The 11,535-nt window shown below is 39.3% G+C and overlaps 1 protein-coding gene across 2 annotated transcripts in view; it reads right to left on the reverse strand.

Annotated features, from left to right (window-relative positions):
- C4BPA (complement component 4 binding protein alpha) overlaps positions 1 to 10,901 on the reverse strand; it is a 52,738-nt gene extending 41,837 nt beyond the window's left edge. Inside the window, exons 1-3 of one of the 2 annotated variants that reach the window (XM_012806680.2) lie at positions 10,685 to 10,901; positions 2,594 to 2,763; positions 1,252 to 1,434 (exon numbers count right to left, since the gene is read on the reverse strand). In XM_012806680.2, coding sequence (XP_012662134.1) covers positions 1,252 to 1,434; positions 2,594 to 2,759 — 349 coding nt within the window. In that variant the 5' untranslated portion in view covers positions 2,760 to 2,763; positions 10,685 to 10,901. Of the gene's footprint in view, positions 1 to 1,251; positions 1,435 to 2,593; positions 2,767 to 10,684 lie in introns of both variants that reach the window. The other variant, XM_012806679.2, reaches the window with a different exon arrangement.
- Between the last annotated feature and the right edge of the window lie 634 nt (positions 10,902 to 11,535).

Below are 11,535 nucleotides of genomic sequence, written 5' to 3' on the forward strand. Positions count from 1 at the left end.
TAGGAGTACACTCATGGGGTATACTTTTATTTGTGGAGGATTTTGCGGGCAGTCTTATACATAGACAAACTTATGCCCTGATAGATGAAAGATGAAAGGCCAGTGTGGGTGAGAAATTTTAATGGTAACTTTATTGCTTCATAATCAATCAAGGAGGTCCTCTCTAACCCTTATCCCCCAAAAATAAATAAATAAAAGCAACCTGCCTGAAGTCTTTGTCCCTAGCTCACAAAACCCACTCTTCTACTATTTCTGTTTAGCTGTTTCTATACCTCACTTCCATTTTCTGTAGGTCACTTTCCTTTTTCTATCCGTCAATCTTCAAGCATGTGGCATCTGTGGAGTGTCTCTGGACCTATTCTGGTCCAGGGACTTCCTGATTCACAAATCGTTCTCTGCTCTATTAAACTCCTTTAAATTGAATTTATCTAAGGTGTTGTTTTTTTAACAATTAGAAAAGAAGATGGGTCAATGACGTTCCACCTCTGTTTTCAGAAAGACTTAGAGGTTTAAATTCAAACTTATTTGTGATACTGACTCCCCACATTTTTAGGTTGGAGGAAAAAGTAATACAAAATTTGATCTCTTGTTTTTCTGGTACATTTTGCCACTAGAGAAAAAGGCCCAGTTAAGTCACTGTGGTAAGGTAACCTATGATACTGGATTTAAATTCCCTGACCGGGGACTGAGGAACTTTGGTTCATTCTATGTCTGCAGCCTACACTTTGAACCTGGGTCAGTCAAAATGTGTCCCTCATCACAAAGGGAACAGAAAAGAGAAGGTATAGACAGCATGCCCTTACTATTGGAAAACATCCCAGAATACTCTCCCAACTGACAGTGAATCACAGCTTCTTCCAAAGACAGCAGCTATTTTGGGTAGGGTTCCTTTGGAAACTGCATTCCTGCTTTTAGCCACCTAACTTTTTATAATTTTTTTTTAAAAAAATGAATCTGGTTTTCAACATATGGTAATGAAATGTGTGGTTCCTCTCTTGAAAGAAATGTTTGGTGAATTACTTCATAAAACAATAGACTTCTTTTTCGATATAATTAGCTACCTTCTAATTTTTTCTGCTTTATTTTCTTTTGCTTTGTGTTTCAAAAAGTGGCATAGACGTGTACATCGACATCAGTAATTGACCAACAAGATGGTTTCTTAGTGACTAAAGATTTAGGAAGTTTAGTTGCTGGGACAACTTTCCAAAGATGGAAAAAGCACAAATGAAAGAAAAAATTGTTGATACTTACTGGTACAGAAGACATTATACTCCCACTGGCCATCAGAGGCACAAGTAAGAACCTGATTTGAAGCGACCCTACTGTATCCAGGGCGGCACGTGTATCTCAGGACACTTCCAACTTCAAACTCTGTCTCATTCACGTGTCTTAGTGGAGAAGCAAATTGTAAAATGGGTGGAGGACCACAATTGCCTGGACACCAAATGACAAGAAACATCAAAGTTATACCTTGAGACATAGCACCTTAATGTGTCAGCAGTGTGATTTTCAGAGTAAGGATCATTCTTTTCTCCTCTAATCATGAAAAATCATGTGCCAATGAATGAATGGCTCAATAATCCAGTAAGTGATTAGTAACATACGTTTGTTGATGAATGATAATGATAAAAGGTGGAATGTTTTAAATCACTTCTTACTACATATGAGATAATTTATCTGCAAAGGATGACAGACATGAATGTCATCAGCCTATCAGATTCCCCATATCTGCTCACTCAGATGCACTGATGCAAAGCCAGAAGTTTCCATAGTTTGCCGTAACAGAAACATATTTTATCAAAATAACATTATATAACATTTGTTGCATCAAAGAAGGGAAAGTGGGTGGCTGGGAGATGGGTAATAATATTTTTAATTTACATTTTTTAAACCTTTCAGATTATTTTTTTGAGATAGAGTCTCACTCAGTTGCCCTGGGGCTGAGGGCCATGGTGTCACAGGTCATAGCAACCTCAAACTCTTGGGCTCAAGCTATCCTCTTGCCTCAGCTTCCCGAATAGCTGAGAATACAGGCACCTGCCACAACACCTGGCTAGTTTTCTATTTTTAGTAGAGACGTGGTCTCACTCTGGCTCAGGCTGGTCTCAAACTCCCGAGCTCAGGCAATCCACCTGCCTTGGCCTCCCAGAGTTCTAGGATTACAGGCATGAGCCACCTACCTGGCCAACCTTTTGAATTTTTGATGCTATGGAGGACGAAGCCTGGAGCCCTTGGGGCTTATTAACTTTTTAAGAACCCAGGTAGGAATGTACACTTCACCCCTTCACTTTGGATAAACCCACAACCACTGAAAATTGTTCAACCAGACAGTAGATAATACAGGGAGACACAGACTATTCGGGAAATTCCTGGAGAAGAAATTCTAAGGATACATGTCCAGAAAACTTCCTCTTTTACATGGAGAGCAATTTCCATCTTGTTTATTCCATAGTCCAGCTAGTCAAATAAACCCCTTGTTACTAGAGTGAGATTTCTGCTGGAAGCTTAGTCATCACTTTTTTAGTCTTAAAAGTGAATGTGTGGATGATCTAAATTGCTTGTTGCCAATCTCTGTTTGCTTCCCGTTACTCACCAAGAACAGTGGCCACCAGAGCAGAGAGCAAGGTCACTTGGAACAGAGTTGGATCGGAGACTTTCCACAGCCCAGGGAAGGACAAGTCTGCCTGTTCCCCTTTTTTACGAAGCGTCCCATGCGGAGCTCTTGGAAAGCGCATGATCAGCTGCTGCTTCCCTGACATTTTTCTACTGAAAAAAAAAATGAATTTAATAAATAGTTAGTGAATTCTTACTAGTTATAAAGCACTAAAACAAATGTTATGGGATCCATGTCTTCAAGGAAATGATAGCCTAGAGTGAAAAAAAAGACATGAGCACAAATGTTACAGCGTCAGGCAGTGAAGATAATGTACATAGCTATCATTTAATTTTAAAAAAGAAAAAAGTAAGGCAGTGAGGGCTAGTCTCTGCAGAACCAGTGTGCTCAGAAGAAAGATTGATTCCCAGTGAAGAGAGGGAGCCGACTTGACACAGGAGGCTGCATCTGAGCTAGGCACGCCGTAAGTTAGAGAATGGAGGCAGGATATGTTGGGGGAACAGTAGGTAATTCTTCATTGTCACTGGGAAGTGTAGTGTCTGTGACTGGTTGTTAAAGAGATATGTCTAAATGGCCATCCTTAGGAATTTATAGGCTTTATTCTTTGGAGAATAGAATCATTGTATTTTGTTGGGGATTCTGTTTTTGATTTGTGTGTGTCTTTGTAAGCTAAGGAGTAACACAATGATTATGCTTTAAGAAGATCGCTATAGCAAATGTCCTCAAGGTCCATTGAGGGGGACAGAGGAGAGAAACAGTGTGGCTGACTAAGACGACTGCTGCAACTAGCCAGATGATCTGAACAAGGATATGGCAAAAGACTTAGAGAAAAAGGGGTACAAATGTAAAACAAAACAAAACAAAAAGGAAAGGAAATGATGAGACAGAGAAGAAGAGATGGATCACTATATGTGTTAACGATATGGTTGGGAGTTCCTCGTGAGAACTGTTGACAAAAGCAATAAATCAAGTACTTAGCAGTTTTGAAAAACCTGGTTTCATGTATCTTATATATGTATGTATGTATATGTATATATACACACATATATATATAAACATGACAAATGTATTTTCATGATTTAATCAGACAATCTAAAGATTTCTTTAAAGCAAAATTACTAAGGACATTTTTATTCTTCAGCACCACTTCCCAATCCCTTTGAAGAACACACTATATCCTAAGTTTACTTTAGAAGTAGTCCTTGTCCTTGAAGGAATAGATGAAGGTAGCTCAATGAAATGTTGAATTTTATCTTTTATTTTGCTACCTCTGTTAGATCCAGATTGGTCTGATACTCTTGTGTGTTCATAATTCATACAAAGCCCATATCCATTTAGGTAGAGGAAACCCCTCAATATTTCTCTGAAGATGTTTCTGCCCTACAATATGGAACACAGGAGGAGTTTATAGTGGTCTGTCATGCTTTATAGAGGGGCCTAAGTTCTTCATTTAGCAAAGAGTCACGTAAGTGCCTTATCTTTCTAAAACTCAGTTCCGATGAAAACACCCCTCTACCTGTTGTCACCTGTGGGCACTCCAGGTCACATGAACCCTATCCCATAAGCTCTGTCCATGCCCACTAAGACAATTCTGCCAAATTATAAATTCATCTAATGAACAATTTACTGGTTGCATTCACTCACTGAAAATGGGTTGGCAGAATTTGAACTGAATGAATCCAGGTGGTCTAAAGAGGATGAGAGGAGCCAGGACCAATGTTCTAGGCTGTCATGCTCTGTCTGCCCCTCTCTTCTCCTAGTCTCCCTCTCCCTCTCTCTAGTCTCTCCTCTTTCTGCCCTAGTAATTGGTGAAGCTGGAAACAGCTGAAAGTCAGGCAAGCTGCATATCATGGAGCCCATCTGACCAAATCATCTGGGAAATTTACAAAATGTGATCAATTTCTCTCATCCAATAAAAAACTCTTATGAATTATGAAAACTACAGGAACATGTTACTTTTAACCATTGATAATTAGCTGATTTTTTGAAATTCTGAGAAATTTTAAAAAGAGCCAAAAAGTACCAATGAGTTAGTGAAGTAGGATTTGACTATGAAACATCAAAAGGATGAGTATAAAGTGAAAAATTTCCCACATGAATTGTTGCACTTGTTTTATATTCACAAGAAAAATATATACACTGAATATACTTAGGAAAATATTCATGACTATATTTATGAAAAGACAGCCATAAGATGAACTCCTTAGCTTCAAGAAATTGAAATATCTAAAATACTGATAAAAAGAATATATTTATATCCACTGAATATGCAAAATGAATATTTCTACAATGTTAGATAAATTCATAATTTGATCAATTCAGCAAATTTATCTCCATGAACTGATCCTTCAGTTCAGGCTTTTGGTGACACTTTCAGTAGTTTGGCCTGATCATCATGCTCCAGCTGTCCTGGACGATCAGAGTCCCTGGCAGTTCCCTGTACTTTCCTGCCGCCCACTCCTGCCCACATCACCTGCCTTCTGCCCTTTTTTTCTTTAATTTCTATTTATTCTTCCAGTTCCTTCTTGAACATTCCCTCCTCTCCTCCAGGCAAACCTCCACATGCAAAGTGGAATTTAGTGTTTGTGAATCTAATTCTGACTTGCTTTGTGACCAACACTCAAAGTCCATCTTCACCTCTAGACCACACAATTGTTGAAGTCAGAGAGTGGGCTTCTGTTCATTTCAGCCCTACAGACTGCCTAGCACTGCGCCTCACAAAGTTAAAAGGTTCACAACTTGTTTGTTGAATTCAAGCCTAAAAGTACCTAAGGATAAAAATGTATCAAAGAAAAATAACACTGTACCATACCCACATCTACTCTTATAGTGTTTGCTTTGTCAAGGTCAGATATTAACTGATTTTAAAGGAAGACACAACTGTGTTTGAATGAGAACCAGCCCAAACAATTTTACTCTTAACCTGAAGTCATCATACCATCAATTAGTTACTGGAAGACAGTAAAAGATGGAAGAAATAAACAAGAACTACTTCTCCTCCCTTCGCAGGCACATACAGATTACACTGTGCTACCACAGCCATGCTGCTGTGGACAGAGGGGGACAATGTGGCCAGGACTTTGGGTGTGGGCTCTGGAGTCATACCCAGACCACGTGAGTTTGAATCTTGGTTCCACCATGTGAGAACTGATACTCAGTTCCTTTGTCTCCTCTGTTATAAAAGAAGAATGATAACTGTAATTGTCTCCCAGAATTGGTGAGAGGGGCTTGGCATGTGCATGGATGGCACACAGCAAACACACAAAAGAAATGCTAGGAAGGAGCTTTTCAGAATTAGAGCTGGAATATCACTGTGCTAGAAGCAGAAGTCCTAGAAGTCAAAGCATTATCATCATAATGACTTAAATTATAATGGCTGGCTGCATCACCAGACAACCTTAAGTACCACCCAGTGGGGAGGAACACCTGGTGAATTTGAGGCCAGCAGCCCTTGGTCTACTATGGCCCTTGGTACAGCGAGATCTAAGGGTACACCATGAACAGAGACATGCTGGTGCCCCAGGGTTTGTCCTAGGAGTTCTTCCGCTCTGGACCTCACTGTCTTCCTGGAAGGAACTCATTCATGTCCACGACTTCAATCATTATACATAAATTACTTACAGACCTCTGGCCAAACTGTCTCCTGTATATGCAAAAATTTACGTGCTCCAAAAAAAAATTAAACGTTCCATAAACTCAAATTGTTAACAATTATTCTCCTCTTTCCTATTCCTTCTTCCGTGTAAGTGTTAAGCCATTCATCCTGTCTTCTTTACTCTGATTATTAACAAGTAAAATTCCAGTGCTTAGCTTTAAAACTATAAGCCTTTCCAAACACAGAGAAAGTAAAGAGGAATATTTTCTCTTCCCCTGCAGCTGCAAAAAAGCTGATAGTATCTGCATGCTATAACTAACCTTGCAAAAATTATTTTTAACAAGGCTCATTTCTGGATTGTACAAGATTATTGCTCTGCCACTTAAAAGTAACCTTTAACCTTAGAAAAGTCTATAACCATGCTTATCTTTTATTTATTTGGGGGGATTCATCAAGGGTGCAAAGAACCAGGTTACACTGCTTGCATTTGTTAGGTAAAGTCCCTCTTAGACTTGTGTCCCACCCCCAAGAGGTATGTCACACATCATAACCCCTTACCCCTTAAGTCACTCTCTCGTTTCCTCTCTCTGCTCCCCCATTCCCCCACCCCATGCCATGTATTAGCATCAGTTGTCCTCATATCAGAATTGAGTACATTTGATTCTTGCTTCTCCATTCTTGTGATGCTTTACTAAGAAGAATGTGTTTCAACTCCAACCAGGTTAGTACAAAAGATGTAAAGTCACCATCTTTTTTAGTGGCTGAATAGTATTCCATGGTGTACATATACCACAGCTTGTTAATTTATTCCTAGGTTGGTGGGCATTTAGGCTGTTTCCACATTTTGGCAATTGTAAATTGAGCAGCAGTAAACAGTCTAGTGCAAATGTCCTTATGATAAAATGGTTCTTTTTCTTCTGGATAGATGCGTCGTAATGGAATTGCAAGATCAAATAGGAGCCCTACTGGAGACTATCATAAATCTGACTTGGTTATCTTAGCAAATTATTTTTTGTCTGAGATGATATTTAAATAAGTATTTCTGTTTTCTAAAAGTTATAGGTGCTTATGAGTTTTCTTTGCAAATTCAGAAACAATTGTTACACTTTCCTGTTGACCTGCAATCTTGAAAGTAAACGAAAATTTTTGAATCTGTTAGACTTCTCATTTAAGTAAAAAGAAAGAAAAAAATTTTTTTAAGAATTTAAATTCATTTAAATTCTAATTGCCAAGATTCAGATCAGTATTTCCAACCACTTCATTTATATCTCCCAGGCACCTTGAATCAAACATTGCAAAGTCAACTTATTTAGGGATGGAAGGAGATTAAAGGGAATACAGGGAGGTAGGAGAGAATTACGGCCTTCTGGATGAGAAAGTTGGAAAGGGCCCTGAAGCAAAACAAGAGATGTTGAGTGGGTGTGACTTAGTTAACCAAGTATGTGCTGTTCCTGCAAAATGTAACTTCTAGCCTCTGAATGATCCCCCATAAAACAAAGATAAGGATCCCTGTCACAGATCAATGCACACTACAGTTGCCACAAAGCTCACAAGACTAACAGATGTCATACCATCACTAGTAAAATAAGAATTAATGTACAGAGTAAAGAAAATTGGATTTATCTGGCAAATGAGATAATTCACAACTGAAGCCCTAAGGGGAACCAATGGGAATTCTTATAGATGAATGAGGAGCAATTGGGGTGAAAGAACTTACACTGATGTACTGCTCCTGTGTGGTGTCTCCTCTCACTCGCAGTAGGGACCCTTTTCCACTCTTAGGAAAAGTCTATGCTTATCTCTGCTTTCCTTTTCTCTTTTTCTTCACTTAAAGAAAAACTTCACTTCCATTCTGCTACATTGGAGTCTTGGATGCCTCAGTTTCCCCTTTTTCCACCTTCTTGCTCTCCCTTTGACTCAGCTGAACTTGCTAGTTCTGCTGGGTGAACCGAACCAGGTCCACTGAACTGCTCAGAGGTGAACTCTCACCTCTAATAAAATTCACTATCTTCCTCCAACATTACTTGACCTTCGTGCTTTTTGTCTCTGCTAAGGTGACGATCTCCACCTCTCCTCCAGACTAGGCACTTGAGTCATTATTACCTTCTCTCTCTTCTTTCCATATTTAGAATCACCACATTCTGTCAAATTGGCCATAGCAGCAGCATTGGAATCTGTACTATCTTCTATAGCCCCCTTCCTGAGTGCATTTGCATAATGCCTCCCACTCGTGAAGGGGTTTACCTCCGACTTCTCCTTTATTCACTATTCAGATCAATATTGCCTCCTTGGTGAAGAATTGCCTGGGTCTTCACCAAGAAATGCTGGAGTCTTTTATTTCCCTCTAGTACCTTGCTGATGCCTTGATTGTAACACCACATTGTGCATAACTATCTATTTACTTCCATCTCCTGGAACAGATTGTGAATTCCTTGAGGACAAAGAATGTGTTTATTCTAATTTCTATCTCTAATCTGGTAATGTAACTGACATACATAGTTATCCAATAAATGTAAAATGCATGAACTCAATTCAGTTTTATCTTCAGAGGGAAAAGGATTGTCTCATGAAAGACCAAATGAAATCATGTGTATAAAATGCTCTATAAGTTTTGAAGAGAGATTATACGGTGCTTAGATTTCTTTCATGAACTCTCAGGATATTTCATGACTTACTTCTTCAGTTACAGCATCTGCAGTTCACCACAACTACTCTGGCAGAGTATTCTACTCAGCAGAACTCAGTCGGCCAGAATATGGGCATGGAAGCTAGTCCTTATGAGCTGAGGAGACCTGAGTTTGAGTTTCAGTAATACACACCACAGTCTAATTCTGTGACCTTGAAGAAGCTACATCATATTCTTGAATGTCAGTTTCCTCCATCTCTAAAAGGATGATGTTAAACTTTGACGATCAGATTGATTTCCTACAAACTCTGCAATGCTGTAATTGCTCCCTGAAAAGCTGAGACTAGCAAATGCCTTCCTATTTCAATGACATCATCATCTTTTAAATTCTTTTTTTTTTTTTTTTTTTTTTTGAGACAGAGCCTCAAGCTGTCTCCCTGGGTAGAGTGCCGTGGCATCACAGCTCACAGCAACTCCTGGGCTCAAGTGAGTCTCCTGCCTCAGCCTCCCAAAGTAGCTGGTACCACAGGTGCCTGCCACAATGCTCGGCTATTTTTTGGTTGCAGCCATCATTGTTTGGCAGGCCAGGCTGGATTCGAACCCGCCACCCTAGGTGTATGTGGCTGGTGCCTTAGCCATTTGAGCCACAGGTGCCAAGCCATCTTTTAAATTCTAATAGAAATGAAACCAACTCAAGAACTTTAATCAACATGGTGAGTCTCTTGTAAAAAATACTATCAGCATATAACAATGTACTACAATTTGAGGGATAGTGGGAAAATCTTCATTCCTCACATTTCTCCTTCCATTAGATATTACTTCATAAGTTAACATACTTGTCTTGTCTAAATATCCCTTTTAAAATTTAGATACCTCTGGAAAGAATAATATTTGTCTGTGCTTGTAATCAAAGTATCCCTCTCCTTCATTATACTGAGATTTCAATCATGTTATTTGCAAAATCCAGACAGAATTTGCTGCCACGCTTTCTCCTCTCTTCCTAGACTCCCTTTTCATCTATCAGCTCCTTCCATGTTCACATCATATTCAAATGTATCTGTAAGCTTAATACAAATCTTCTTTGATGTTCATGCCTTTTCTGTATACTTTTTGTTCTACTGGTACTACCGTATTTAGGGACAGTACAAGAATCAGCAAAGAGACAAGCAGTTGAAGGATTAAAATTAGGACCAAAATAATACTGAATCCTGACCATCCACAGAAAAAGAGAATTTCAAGAAGGAAGGGTAAACAGCATCATCAAATTAAGAAAGTGAGGAAGAGGAAGGATAGGATAGCTATGCCATCCTATGCTCTCCAGCTTCAAAGACTAACTGGAAGCTGGCCAATTTCTTCCTTACTACCAACTCTGAAGGTATTTACTGACAACAGTGGAAGAGATTTGGAGGGGTTAATCAAATCTCAAAAAATATTGTAGCAAGTTTCAGAATGTGGTTGTGAAAACCAGGTTACCTGTGAACACTTTTAGGAAGTCTGACTTACCTCTTGCCTCAACTCCCCTACGTGAGGGGGTGGTAACAGATAACAAACCAACATACATATTTTATGTAGAAAAACAAGAACAACATATTACACCTTTTTCTGCTTTAGTATATTTTATTTGCGTGCATTAATTTTCTTCCATTTATAATAAAAACTTGAGCCTCAGAAGGGGTTAAAAGTACTTTTCAAGTCTCACAATGCCCTGATGCAATACTCTTGCAAAGATATCAGCCAAAACACCCCTAACTTTTTGTCTCTTCCTAATCCTTCTAATCATGGCCTCCATAAAGAGCCAAACCACCAGCCTTTCCCCGGAGGCACCCCAGATGTTTAATAGTCCACTGACCTGCAGTAGCTGAGGAAGAAGAGGGTTTTATGATGATGTCTTGTGTAGTTTCTCAAGAAAAGAAGCTGTCTTGCCCTCTACAGTCCTAGTTCTTCCCAGGGTCAGAATTTATCATACTGCTCTGAAATTGGCGAGTAATTGCTCCACCAAAAAGTCCCTAAATTCCAGGTTGGCTGGTCAGGGACAGTTAGGTGGAAATGAATGATCATAAACTCTTGACTGTCCCAGTAAATGATTAATAGCAGAAATATAGCAGCAGTGTTTACCTAATCTTCTTTCTCTTCACTGGCACTCATTCTCGATAACATGTTGCAATCATTGTTTTTTTTCCTCTGCCAACCATTTCCCCTAAGTGAAGAGGTAATTTGGACTTGATGTCAGAATTCTTTTTTTTTCTTTTGTAAACATAAGAGTTAAGCAAGACCTAATCCAGCTACCCTGGAAACCTTAGATACTGCAGGTTTCAGACAAGCTCTATAAAGGGAAGGATGATGCCCTTCCCATGACACTAAGTCAGCAGGCTTTTCTGAGGTTCAGAGACTGAAGCATCTGCCCCGTGAAGGGCTCCAGCCCACCCCAAAGAATCACAAAAGGTATAGAATTTATCAGACATTTGTTGAGTTCCTGCTGTGTGCTAAGTTTCCTGGAACATACTCAAAACTCAATAAATGTTAACTACTACTACCAGCAGTCCACTACATACCAGCAACCTCCATTAGTTGGGCTATCATTGAGTGCTGCTCAGAATGCAATGGTGAGCCACAAACATCTAGGAAGACCCCAATGCCAGACATTGTCCAATTAAGATATTAATCCTAAAGCCTAAGATTTGTGTTCTCAAGAGAGTACTG

Source organism: Otolemur garnettii, unplaced genomic scaffold, assembly GCF_000181295.1.
Source record: "Otolemur garnettii isolate 467f Iridium unplaced genomic scaffold, OtoGar3 scaffold00055, whole genome shotgun sequence".
Classification (NCBI taxonomy): Eukaryota; Metazoa; Chordata; class Mammalia; order Primates; family Galagidae; genus Otolemur; species Otolemur garnettii.